The sequence below is a fragment of the Panthera uncia genome (assembly GCF_023721935.1).
Source record: "Panthera uncia isolate 11264 chromosome A1 unlocalized genomic scaffold, Puncia_PCG_1.0 HiC_scaffold_17, whole genome shotgun sequence".
Taxonomy (NCBI): Eukaryota; Metazoa; Chordata; class Mammalia; order Carnivora; family Felidae; genus Panthera; species Panthera uncia.
The window spans coordinates 26183398-26197166 of record NW_026057577.1 but is presented as its reverse complement, the minus strand read 5'-3'; the positions used below and the strand labels follow the sequence as shown (position 1 = coordinate 26197166).

General features: G+C 38.8%; 2 protein-coding genes across 5 annotated transcripts in view; one reads left to right on the top strand and one right to left on the bottom strand.

Moving 5' to 3' along the window:
- AFF4 (ALF transcription elongation factor 4) overlaps window positions 1-5998 on the top strand; it is a 92703-nt gene extending 86705 nt beyond the window's left edge. For all 4 annotated transcript variants that reach the window (XM_049649146.1, XM_049649147.1, XM_049649148.1 and 1 more), the window contains 4 exons: window positions 13-106; window positions 911-954; window positions 2392-2612; window positions 5757-5998. In XM_049649146.1, coding sequence (XP_049505103.1) covers window positions 13-106; window positions 911-954; window positions 2392-2612; window positions 5757-5884 — 487 coding nt within the window. In that variant the 3' untranslated portion in view covers window positions 5885-5998. The remainder of the gene's footprint in view (window positions 1-12; window positions 107-910; window positions 955-2391; window positions 2613-5756) is intronic.
- A 5224-nt stretch (window positions 5999-11222) lies between these two features.
- Window positions 11223-13197, bottom strand: LEAP2 (liver enriched antimicrobial peptide 2). The gene is made up of 3 exons (XM_049649164.1): window positions 13096-13197; window positions 12734-12873; window positions 11223-12442 (listed from the first exon to the last, which is right to left on the bottom strand). The coding sequence occupies exons 1-3, from the start codon at window positions 13150-13152 to the stop codon at window positions 12406-12408; spliced, it is 234 nt and encodes a 77-aa protein (XP_049505121.1). The 5' UTR covers window positions 13153-13197; the 3' UTR covers window positions 11223-12405.
- Window positions 13198-13769: the final 572 nt, after the last annotated feature.

The following is a 13769-nucleotide window of genomic DNA, read 5'->3' as shown; positions in this document are numbered from 1 at the left end:
TCCGTTGGCCAGCCTGCGATGCCAGTCTTTGCTGTACCTGAGGCTGTTCAAACTGAAGAAGGAAAATGCTCTGAAGTACTCAAAGACACTGACAGAGCACCTGAAGGTAAGTGTGAAAAAGAGGATGGTCCATGTTCTAGGACACAAAATTTGTAAAGTCTCCTATCCCAACCCCAAAAGTGCCTTCATGTCTTGCCTGCCACAGCAAGGGTAGAGCTACTTACTGTCGGTGAACTTTCAAATAGGTTTGAGATTTCTTAAAAAGTTTTTAAATCTACATATATCTGATTGTAGAACCTGTGTAGCCATATGCAATAGCACTTACTAATAATTCAGGGGATGTAGCCTCTTTTTATAATGAAACCTAATTTATACATTGCAAATGGTATTCTGTTTTACTGCCACCCTTCCTTACACTGTTACATTTGTTTCCTAAACTATCTATGTTTTTTCCTGCCAGCACCACATAAATCTTCTTAAAATCCTGCCCTGGTTCTGAGTTAGAACCCTTCAGTAGCTTACTGTTGATTTCAAGGTCAGGTCCAAGCTTCTTACCCTGACCTCAAAGTCATCAAGGTCTCTTTCTAGTTCCTTATCTAAACCTCTGCTCCAGAGAAACTGTGGGTTACATCCATTCACTTTCATGCAGCCTTTGCACATAGTATGACTCCGCTCTTCTCTGAGAATTCTCTCTCAAGTCTTTCAGAACCCCCAGCTGTCACCTAAGTATTGTTTTTCTGTTGCACATTTACACACACATACATTCTCTCTCTTGCTCTTACATTTTAGGTTCTTAAATTTGTAAAGATTCTTAAGGTCAGTTCTGGTCCAGTGCTTTTGAATATCTGTAGTACTTCAGAAGTTGTGTGATTTTTTTTTTTTAATTAAATACATTTTATTTTTTCCACAGAATTCTTATAATAATTCTCAAGCACCATCACCTGGCTTGGGAAGGTAGGTAAATTTTATTCTATAAAGTATTTTTTGTGACACAATTATTTATTTTTGTTTGTAAAAGTGGAATGGGTGGTAAGGTCTAATTTCCAAAAATGGAAAGATGACAATTCTTTAAAAATTACAACTATTTCTAATAAAGTATTTTTTAAAGTTTTCATTTTTCTGTTTATTTTTACTAAGTTGAAAATATGGTAATGAACATAATCTTTGAAAGAGTAGAGAAGGGGATATTTCACCTGGAGAAATCTTGAGTTTTGTTTTTTTTTAATTTTTTTTTTTTTTAATGTTTATTTATTTTTGAGACAGAGAGAGACAGAGCATGAACAGGGGAGGGGCAGAGAGAGAGGGAGACACAGAATCGGAAACAGGCTCCAGGCTCTGAGCTGTCAGCACAGAGCCCGACGCGGGGCTCGAACTCACAGACCGTGAGATCATGACCTGAGCCGAAGTCGGACGCTTAACCGACCGAGCCACCCAGGCGCCCCATCTTGAGTTTTTTTAATAGCACCTCAGTCCTTCTCATAGTTTAATTTCCACACCTACTTGGGTTTTTATCACAATGGGATTATTGTGACTTTTCCTCCCTTCCTGTGTCACCCCCACCAAAAGGAGGCAAATTGCCATGAAAGCTTTTTTTGTGTGTAAGTTTATCTACTTAGTTATTATTTTTATCTTAACTTTCTGTCTTTGCCCTTGTGTATTTTCTTAATCAAATTTCTAGTGCTAAAAGTGAAGATAAAAATATTCTTAACAAATAGCTTCCCCCCCCCCCAACTTTTGTTTGATTTTCCTTTTTTTTTTAACGGTCTTTGGCATTTCCACAAATTTTAGTACTGCTGAAATGTACCTGTCAGAGTTCAACATGTGTTTCCTGAGAAAGATTTAATTGACAGGAAGCTTGAAATAATTGCAGTTGATTGAGAAATCTGTACCTCTTTGTCAGCTTTGAATAACTTGTTTAAACTAGGAAAATACCTGAAATGGAGTTCAAAATAAGATGTTCCTCTCTACTACCACAATTTTCTTGTGTTAAATTGCAAATTCCACCCAACTTTCTATAAAACAACTAGAAAAGTACCTATTATGTGCCAGAATAGATGGAAAGTGTGTTGAGCTGGGAGTGAGGTGATCTAACTTCTAAGTCTTTGAGGTGCTTCTAACAAGGTGTGTGACCTCCTCCCTTCTTTTCCGTCAAAAGGTGGGATTTATTATTTATTACATTTATTAAAACAAAGAGTCTAGATAGGCTGATTCACCATGGGCTTTAGTGAGCTAAGTACTTACTTAGAAGGAATTGTACTTCTCTGGGAACTCTTCTAGTTTAAAAGAATCTTTAAATTTTAAAAGCTTTCATGGAAGAAGAGCCAGTAGAACATTGGTTTCATCACATTCACCATATTCATACGAATAAGCTTCCTGTTTCTCTGTGTGTAGCAAAGCTGTTGGGATGCCTTCCCCTGTATCTCCAAAGCTGTCGCCAGGCAATTCAGGAAATTATTCTTCTGGGGCCAGTAGTGCTTCAGCAAGTGGTTCTTCGGTGACCATTCCACAGAGGATCCACCAGATGGCAGCCAGCTATGTTCAGGTTACGTCCAACTTCCTCTATGCCACCGAAATTTGGGACCAAGCCGAGCAGCTTTCCAAAGAGCAAAAAGGTAGGCAGGTCAATGGAGAGACTTTGAAGGATGAAATTGTCAAAGAGAGATTTTATGATCCAGTCAAATAAGTGTCTGATCCGCATTTAGTTTATTATGCAATCGAGAGTTGATTATAATGACCATTGCTTACCAATCATACTGAATGTACTGAATTTGGAGAAAAAATACCTTTCACTGTACTGGTGACACAGACTAAACTACAAACAGTTTTTGGTCTAAGACAAATAGGCCTTTGTTTTGGCACATTAAGGACAGCGCCAGTTATAAAAGTAATAAAAATATATGCTGTTAGGATGGGTGACAGTAAGTTTGACTTAGGTGTAGGATTACATGCAGACATTTTGTACACAGGAGATAGTTAATATGTAATAAGAAAGCACATTTGGCAGCTCCTGGCTGGCCCAGTCACAGGAGCATGCAATTCTTGGTCTTCAGGGTCATGAGTTTGAGCCCTGTGTTGGGTGTAGAAATTACTAAAAGAAAAATAAATAAAACTTAAAAAAAAAAACACACATTCATACTGGATTTTTAGGTCTGTTGAAAAACTTACATGGTAAAAGAGACTATAAAATAAATTATTTTCTGGCATTATTCAGTTTTAGGTTATTTGAGACTTTGTACCTTATGTTTGTTATGTCCCAAACTAAGAACATTGAGAATTATAACATATTTAAAGGTCCTAGGGAAGAATCACCATATTGTACCCTGAAATTAATATAACAGTGTATGTTAACTCTACTGGATTTTAAATTTAAGACATAATAATAAAATACTAGGGAAAAGTACTATATAAACACCATAATATTTTCATGGCTTTTATTAGCAAATATGGCAAGTGTGGCAACTATTCAGGTAGATCCTTTGTAGACCAACACTCCCATCAGTCGTCAGTCAAGTGTCTTTCTGTCACAGTGAATTTAAATATTTATTATATAAACAGGTAATCAGATGAAGATGAACGATTCCTATCCCTAAAGAGGGATAATGGGAAGAGAAAGGTAGAAGAGGAACCCCAGCATCTAACATGAAGTTGTGTTTCTTAAAATCCAATTTTTTCTTAAAATTTTAAATACTGTCAGTGTTGCTCAGGAAAGGTTACAAAGCCAAAATTCTTATTAAGTCACTCCTGCTTTCCTTTACATTTTTTCTCTCTGATAACAGTTTTCCAGCTTCATTTTTCCTTTTTTCAATCCTCTTCTTTCATTTTTACTTTTTTGCTTGGTACTTTTCAAATACTGACTAAAGGAAAGAGGATGATGTAATGATCTCCTGTGCACCTTGCACTCAACTTCAGCTTTACCAATACAGTATTTTGCTAATCTTACTCCATCTCTTTCTGACTCCTGCTTTTCTTTGCCCCTGGAGTATTTTAAAGCAAACAACAGATATTATAACATTTCACCCCAACATACTTTGGTATATGCATCCTTGAGTGATAAGGACTTTTCAAAAACATGATCACCGTGATCACTTTAACACAGTCACCAAAATTAATAGTACTTCCTTTCTGTCACCTAATACCTAGTCTACCATCCAGTTTCCCTTTTGTTGCAAATATGCGGGTTTTTGTTTTTTTTTTTTTAAAGACAGCTCTGTTTGTTTCCAACAGAGTCCACACATCCATTGATCAGTCTCCCTCCTCTATTTTTTGGTGTTTTTGGAGGTGGGGCACTGTGCCATTTATGTTGAAGACTCAATGACACATATTCTGGATTTGACTGATTCCTTCCTCATGGTATCATTTAGCTTGCTCCTCTGTCCCCCATATTTCCTTCATACTGATTAGTTACATCTTGAGACTTGATTAGATTCAAGTTCATTATTTTAGATAATACTTCATAGGTGGTGCTCTTGATTTCCTATTATAGCATATTACAGCATATTATGAGGCATGTAATTAATGGTTATCTCTTATTTAGTGATATTAGGATTTGACCATTGATTGAATTCAGGTGGTTTTAGCCTCAGTTTGATGTAAGATTCCCTATTAAACTTTAACTTTTTTTTTTAAATTTGCTTTAATGTTTGTTCATTTTTGAGAGAGAGACAGAGTGTGAGTGGGGGAAGGGCAAAGAGAAAGGGAGACACAGAAACCGAAGCAGGCTCCAGGCTCTCAGCTTTCAGCACAGAGCCCAGCACAGGGCTCAAACTCACGAACCATGAGATCATGACTTGAGCTGAAGTTGGATGCTTAACCGACTGAGCCACCCAGGCGCCCCTCAAACTTTTACTTCTGTTTTAACATCCATTGATGGTTATTATCTATATCTATTATTCCATTAGGAAATAGGAATCTGTCTTCTGATATTCCTTCTGCATTTTTTAGGTGGCATTCTATAAAGAAGACCCTTTTTTCCTCACTGTTTGATTGTGTCTTGTGTTGAGTAGGGCCAAGTCTTCATCATGAGAATGACCCCATTTTCTCTGCACATATAAAAACTCTTTACCATCTGAGTCCTGCATCCTTCTCTGTCTTCTCCCAAAATTGCATCAGGATCAGATGTTAGGACACTTTCGTTCCGTCCTCCTCTGCACCTACCTCACATCCACATCAACCTGTATTTGTTCACATAGGAAGAATCCTTTCATTTCCATCCCTTATATTTTTAAACTATACTGTCTGAAACATGGGATTTAGTTTATCACTGTTGCATGGTATATGATTGCAGCAGAAAGTTTGGATACAGGCTGTCATAAATATCTAACCTCACAGGAGCTCTTACAGGGAAACATGCACAGAACATTGTCCTTTTTTGTACCACTTGCTTGTTACACAAAAACAGTAAACAGAGACTGTTTTGAGTACATCGTAGCACTAGGTCCCCATTTTAGTAGTGTATACTGCATACTAGCAATTGATAATTTCCATTAGTGGAATTCTGCTTTTATGTATAACACTTAATGCCTAACCATACAGTCTGTTGGAAACATTTCATGACTTAGAGAAAATAATGTAGCTTGAAAGACAGAGACTGTGGGATGGATGGTTTGTTCTAAAACATGGACGGTCATCATTTTAGTGCAGGCGGGAATCTTTGTTTTGACTTCCTATGAATACTGTTTTATAGTCTAGACCAAACTTTTAAAGCAGTGTTTGGGGAGAGCATGTGTATCATTTAATGACTCTTTTTGGTTTTCTAGAATTCTTTGCTGAACTGGATAAAGTGATGGGCCCTCTCATCTTTAATGCAAGCATCATGACAGACCTGGTTCGATATACCCGGCAGGGACTGCACTGGCTTCGCCAGGATGCCAAGTTGATATCTTGAACTGAACACATTCTCGTTGCCTCTGATTTTCTCCACAACACTGTGTCACATCACGAAGGAAAACTGCCATAACATGCCACCTAGTCGACACTAAGAATGAGGAATGGTTTTTTCCTCCCTGGTTCATGTGTGTTGTTATTTATAACCCAAAGCCATGATGTCAGTTGACCCCTTTAATATTCCCAATATGGAAAATTATTTAAATGTTTTTAAATCTGCAGCACATTGCTAAGACGGTTTCGGTGATCTGTAATAAGATTGAAATTCCAGCTGCAATTCATAACTAATCAATTGAAATCCTATTTATTTTAATTTTTTTAAGTTCCCAGATTGGGGCTAGTTTAAAACTTAATTATTTCTGCTTATGAATTTACTCTGTTGAAAATTTAGCCTAAGTTTAATGTAGGCATTTTTATTTATATACTTTTGGGAGCTTTGTTATCTAATGTCTTTTTGTGGTAGCTCTTCTAAGAGTAAGAGTTGGTTCATCTAAAACGCGGACGTGTTCTTTCTGTACCTACTACCTGATATTATTTTAAATCGTAACTACAGTTTTCTTGCAGAATTTATACTTAGTATTAAGGATATTCTTCTACACATGAAAATCATTTAAATATGAGAAGATGACATTCTCCAGAGAGAAGATGAAATGTGTCTGATTCAGTATGCATTACTTCCGGAACTGTGAATGTGTGTTAATAACACTATAGCAATCACAAGGTGACTATAGCTTGCATTTAATGCATTACAAAAGAGGGCAGGTAAACTTTCTAGGAGACGGATGTCGTGTGAAGGGTTTCATAAAAGGACAATCTTGAACTTCATGGATTTTGCTAAAACCATGTGTTCTTTTTTGTTGCTAATAACTTGACGGTTTTGAAACAGAGTTAAGTTACTGAGGGACAAACAATGATCCAGCTCCGGGGGATGTTGCCTGTATCTCTTTCGGTGATGGTGTTTGAAGGGTTAAATCTCTCTTCAGAATTCTTATTTGTAAAATGTTTTTGCCACACTAGATTGTGATGCTCTCATGGGAGCATGCAGTGACTAATGCAGGAATGGGCTGGAGCTTTGCTGTGTGTGCTTTTGCTGTACAACTTACAGTTTATAATGCCTGAGGTAGAGATGACGTTCTCCTTTTAGACTTGTCTTGTATTGACTGCCTTTGTATTATGAGGGCCCCCTCACCAATGATTTGTGTTTCCGATGGGATCAGAAAATTCACACTAGAAAAGTATCTAATTTAGTTCAATGTTAGCTCTCTTGGGAAGGGGAGGGGAGCAGGGGTAGAGCTTAAGAAGCCAGCTCTGTAAGAGTTGTGTATCAGAGTACCTTCCCTGTAAGGTGCATATAGGCGTTAAAAGCGAGAAACGTACCGTCTGTCATCCCCCTTTCGTACCCCTATCATGTCTGGTGTGCCTTAAATCTTACCTTTGAATGAAACCTTTATGGATTGTTTACAGATGAAGTTTTACACTAGGACCAGATCACCCATGTGGTTGGTCTTCAGCAGTAATAATGTTAAATTCTCTTTACTTTTTAATCTTCCTTTAGGGTCACATAAAGATTAATTATTTCAGAAAAGCTAATGCTTTGGTACATGACTTAGTCTAACCTGTTGGGTAATGCTGCTTCAAAAAATAGTTTATCCTTTTCCCCATTCCAAAAATGAATCCATCCAATCAGAAAAAAGGATTGCCCTGCTATTTACAGATGATTGCTAAGATTTGAAGTGGGAAAGACGGGATAGAAAATCTCCCAAGCCCAGTGGTGCAGTGAGTCCTCTGTGTTTGAGTCTTTTTTACACTCATTTCTGAAGCTAGTGAACCCTCATTGTCCTATGGTTCAAATTTATAGAGCGTTTTAACTGTTTTGTACCTCGGGTTGTTTTTGCATGTCGCTGAAGATCGGAATCTAGAAATTTGGTTGAATTTAACTTTTTTCCCTTAGAGAAGTTGCCTCTGAAATCTTTCTGACTTCATCTTAGTATGTTTTAGGAACAGTTTTCCTTAAGAGGACGACTTCTCAGTGATCTAGGGTAGTTATTGAGAAACTCACCCCTGTTAATCAAGTAGTTGTATGTCCTGTCCTTCTCTGATTGCTCTTACTCTGATTCCTTAATTTGCAGTGATGTCTTAGAAAGGGATTAAGTGTCCTCTGAGCGTTTATACTTTTCGGCAACAGCAGCCAGCTGGGTACCTCTGAATTCCAGTGTGTTCTAATCTCTTGTGTGTCCTGAAAGGCAGCAGGAGTGTTTCTGGGGTCACACTGATACTTGGTTAAAATATAGTTTCCTGCATGTTTTCTGGTGCTGCTCTAAGTTAATTCTCTCTCTGTAAAACTGTTCATTCTTAGAGAATGAATTTTTCAAGCTTTTCATCGTGGAGGGATTTTTCCCACCAGGTGGTAATGGGCAGTGGATCAAAATCGTATCCTAAATAATTGAATTTTTAATGTAATAGTCTGTGGAAACACCACTCCCTTCCCTCTGTGTCCATCTCCTCCAAAGTTGTCTGTGTCTTCATCCGCTCCAGCACAGACTTTGGACTCCTTTATAGGCCACCGTTCCTCCTTCCTCAATAGGTGTCTTCACTGTTCTGTAACCATTTAAACCTGAATTTGACAAGTGGCTAAAAACTTACTTCGTCTGAGACTTGTACTTAATATATAGTTAATTATAGAAGTAGCAACTATTTAAAAAAAACTCTATTGACTGCTCTTTAAGACCACACTTGTATGCCAGGAGGCAGCAGCCTACACCATTGGACTCTTCACAGGCATCCAGTGGACAATGGATGAAGTTGTCACATGGTAGTTTTGCCCAGCCTGGGCTGGGCTGTGGGGAACACTCCCCTCCAGGTGATTCAAGCTTCCACAGTCCAGCCCGGGGCCAGTCTGGCTGGGGAGCATTCAGCCCATTTCTTGCCTCAGGGCCACCTTTTCCTGGGCAAGTAGCCAAGAACTAACTTTATAAGAAATGAGTACTTCAGATCAATCTTCAGCTATAGTTGCTGAAGAGTGGAGAATCTTGACCATCACGAATTTAATTCTCCAACGTAAAAGCAGTGTAGAGTAATGTGTGCACGTGCCCACAACATGCCTGTGCTCCAGGTAGCTCTCGCACTGGTGGATCCATAGGCATCTGGGCTGCGCTTTGCATTCACTTGTGGCTTTATTAGATTCACTGTTGTTGTTGTTTTTAATTGTTGTTTTTTTCTTTTTCTTAAAGAAAGGTTTAATCAGCTAGATCAGACAAGCATCATTTTGTACTTAATGACAGAAACTTTGGGAAATTATATTCACTGAGTGAGCTTGCATTGTGAAGCAAGAGCCTACAAAAGGCACCTGTTCTAAATGAAAGTTCTGGTTCTGGAGGCTCGCAGCACTCTGGAGTTTCGGAGCAGCCAGTGGTTGCTCCAGTCAGTGATGCCTGATTGTGTAGAGGAGAGGTACACTGTGCACTCTTCCTAGGCTTAAGGGTATGCAACTTTGGATTTTAAAATTATGTACACATACACACTTTATATATATGTATGTATGTATGAAAACATGAAATTAGTTTGTCAAAAATGTGTGTGTTTAGTACTTTAGCTTAGTGCAACTATTTCCACATTATTTATTAAATTGATCTAAGACACTTTCTTGTTGACACCTTGAATATTAATGTTCAAGAGTGCAATGTGTATTCCTTTTAGATTGTTAAAGCTTAATTACTATGATTTGTAGTAAATTAACTTTGAGAATATATTTGAGCCCTTCTGTAGTATAATAAGGGCTCTTACAGGGTGGGAAGGATTTTAATTTTCCAGTTGCTAATTGAACAAAATGGCCTCATTATGTATTTTGAATTATAGGAGTTTGCCTCTGGGTCCCAGGAACATCTGATGGGAATGACTGTTTTAGGCAGATTGTGATGATTTTTTTTAAACCTAAGTAAATCCAGAAGCAAAGCATTTCATGTTCATGTAGACTCCTATAACTCATATTCCCTAGTTATGTGGAACACAGATTTCATTTCAGTTTTCATGTATTTACATGTTGGAGAGGCAGACTTTTTTTCCAATAATAAATAACATTGCACATCTAAGGTTGCTATTCAGTAAAATAAATAGAGATAAGTGTCAAATTATTTGGAATATGTAGTGACAAGAGGCCAATGTTTTTTGTGAGCTTGTCTTTGACATACTCCGTAACGGAGAAATTCAGTTTAGACATCAAGACCCTAGAACCAGGCTGGCAAGTGACAGGAAGGAAGTTAGTAGTAGTACGTAAAGGGGATGCTGATTCTGTTCAGTTGAACCATATGGTTAATTAAAGTCACTGCTCTAGAAAAGCAACGGAAGAATATCTAAATCTCTTCTTTTTGATGGAATCTGGTTACAGAATATGGCATTAGAGTTAAGTCTAAACCGAGTCTTACAGATCTTTAAGCATCCTAAAATAGCAGCCTAAAGTAATCATCACATAATGAAGTTGACTTTCGGAATGTCAGCATTGACCTCTCCTTGCCACCATTGCTCAGCTAAGCATAAATTGCCATTCTTAAAAAGAAGCAAACAAAAAAGCTTCCTAAATGAGCATGGAAAAAAAAGCTCCCACCCAGAAATTCTAGTAATATGCAGTTTTTGACCTGTTACTGTTTCCACGTGGGGTTTCTTTTCAGCTTTCAACCACTGGAATTTTCTACTGGCTATGTTCCTCTCTGGAAAATATGTTTGGAAATGCTGCCTTTCAAATCAATGCCATGGTTATCCATACTGTTGAGTTTGTTGTTACTGTTCAAGAAGTGTCCCCCTTTTAAAACTTTATGCACACACCTGGCAAATCACTGACATGAGCGTTCAACAGTACTGGGGTTTGGGGGGGGGGGGGGGGGCTCACCAACAGAGCTGGCCCGGATGGCAGTGCCTAAAAAGGCACTACTTTTGAGGACCAGATGTGAGGTAGGTTGGTTAGCACGGTTATGAAAATTTCTATCTAGCCTCCGTTTTGAATGGTTTTAAGAAATTTTGTATATGGAGGATGGAAATGCTTATATATTTATTGAATCCTTTTATCTTATTTGACATTAAAATTATTTGGTGAATAACGGTTTGATATTTGGGGAGGGTTTTGGAGGGGAAGCAATGCCGCTGATAAAAAGCCTTGTTGATTTTGCAGAAAGGTACTGTTAGTGTCTGATAGGATGCCTTTGTTTTGTACATGATCCAAATCTTTGTTTTACATTTCTTTTATCCAAAATATTTAGGCATCTGACATTTTCAACCAAAATTTCAATTATATACTGTGATTTTTATTTGTTGCAATACATTAAAATTTCAGAGGTACTTTGGGGCTCAAAAGCTAGGATTTCTAAGTATGTGCATTTCACATAATAAAGCTGTTAATGGTGAGCAAAGTATTATATACTAACTAGATTTTTCCACATCTGTATAGTATATTATATGTATTTTGTGGTATTGAGATTATAGAAAGTTTAGAGTGTCAAACATGCGTTTAATGTGTATTTTTAAACAAATTTATGGCAATTAAAATATTTGGAGACAAGGGTATCACATTTCAATTTGTAAAGATCTTTTTAACTCTACTGTGTCATTAAGATGCTTTGTATAATGCCAAACCATAGCTGGAGAAACTAAGTTTAATAAATATCAAATAGATTTTCTGTATTAAAGTTTATAAACACTGTGCTCTTTAAACTTCTTCAACTCTTACTCTGCCTTTTCATGTAATTTCTCTTTTGTAGCTTAGTGTCTACTGCTTCTCTGCTTGAAGAGTCGGTCCCCTAGTCCGGCTCTCCTTTTCTGATGACAGAAATTCTGAACTTGCTGGCCATGCATCCTTTTGCGTAGATCACAGTTCACCCTGCTCCAGTAGAACTCAGAAAAGTCTTTTCTGCTGTTCTTGGGGGCTTGGGTTTTATCGTTTTATTAAACTAGATTTTCTTCTTCCAGTTCTGCCTCCTTTTCAGTCATAGACAGACTTGGGCCCATCATCGGGCAGTAAGTGCTGACACTGCCCATGTCTGAGGCCTTGCTGAAGAGTTCTGACCTGGAGCCAGGGCCACAGCTTGTGAACTTGCCAAGGCTGATCCTCTGGCTCCTATGAAACTTTTCTCTTGCAGCCTGCCATTGTGTTCTTTATTTCTTACATGTTCACTTTCACTGTCCTTTCCAGATTGAGTAGTCTGTTACTAGGCAATGTTGGGGTTTTTCTGTAGCATACAAAATGAATCCTTTTTCCCCTCAAAAACTTGAATTTGAGACTGAAAATTTCAGTTTGAGACGTTTAATAGTATACATAGAAAAATAAACTCTAAATTGACAAGTTTAGTTAAGCTTATCTACATAACATTCTAAGAAGAAATGGAGACCAGTTTAAAGCATATATCTGTCTTTAAATATTAAAAACACAAAATTGCTTCACTTAAGTGTCTCCAGCCAAAATGCAGTTCATCAGTATTCCATAGAATGGAGCATTGTTGTAGGTGAATGCTGTCCTCTTTTCCCCCGGTGTGTACGTCATTCCTGGGCCACACTTAGGGAACAGCGTCTTTTTCTTAAGGAAAAGAAAAGGTGGTTTTTAAGACAAAGGTTTAGCAGTGCCCAGAGACATGTCTTCTGTGTTTCCTTCCTCTCCTGGCTCTATCTAACCTCAGGATAGACTGCAGAAAGGAAAGGCACCACCTTTCATGCTAACTTTGTTGAGCTGTTCTTGGTTCTCAAGTCCTGAGGGATTCTCCATGGAGCTCCCGGCTACAGCCCAGGCAGTCGCCTCTCCCAGTTTTATTCTTAGATCTGTGTGTGTGCTCTTCTGTCCTCTGCCCTTCTCCCAAGTTTTTGGAGTTACCTGCACAGCCTCGTGATACACTCAGAATCATCTCTGCAAGAGGATCCGATGGGCCTGAGGGAAACCCCTCTCCAAAATGGAGTCATTCTCCGTGGCCTTCTCTTCATTGAACTCGGTTCCAGCATGGGAGAGCCATCTACCTGTAGGGCAAAGACCAGTAAAGCTCAGGCGTGGAAGAGGTGACCCCTTTCTGCACACCTTGGGAGAATGCTCACCGCCAGGATGCTGTAGACTCAGAGCAGAGGGACTTTTCCTCAAGGGCTGAGTCTGGTTCTCAAGTTCGGTCTACAATTCCCTACCCCCCACCCCCCGCCACACCCACCCCTCCACACCACCACAATCCCTGTACACCCACTTCTTACCTGGTCCAACAGCAGCAAGCAGATCATGAGCACCGCAAAGAGTTTGAGATGCCACATCTTGACAGGGAGGCTGTTGGAGCCTGAAATCCGGGGGCAGTTCCCACTTCCTTTTATAGACTGAAATTCACCACTTTTATGGTTGCCAGGTGAGATGGGGGCAAAGTTTATATTTGCAACCACAGTTGATGTAATAAGTTAATGTCTACCAGAGGAATGTGCTCAAGGCCTGCCTTTCAGGCACGTTGTATTTACTGATCCCTCATTTGGACTTTGATTATGTTACTGGCTTGGACGCTATTACCCATTTTACCAAAAGCACCACCCTCTCCTTCCCTTTGAAAGCCACGTGAAGCCACTGAGGGAAACCAGGCACCTAGCCACATTTTGATTCCAAAATAGCTCAGTGAGGTCACCGTAATCAAAATAAAATTCTAATAGTGAGGTCTTCAGAAATAGTGTTGATCCCTTTCAGACTTGTCTAGGAAAGAAGCACCAGTCTATCATGTTGCAGGCAATTGGATAAGGCTCTTAGCTCCCTTCTTTGGGAAGTTGCTTCAGCATATGTGATCTAACAGTGGCCCCAGATCCCCCTTTTGTACAGATGGACTCTCATCCAGTTATCTGCTCCAGATCGTCCCACTAGAAGAATGGACCCAGCTGTGGCAAGTTCAAAG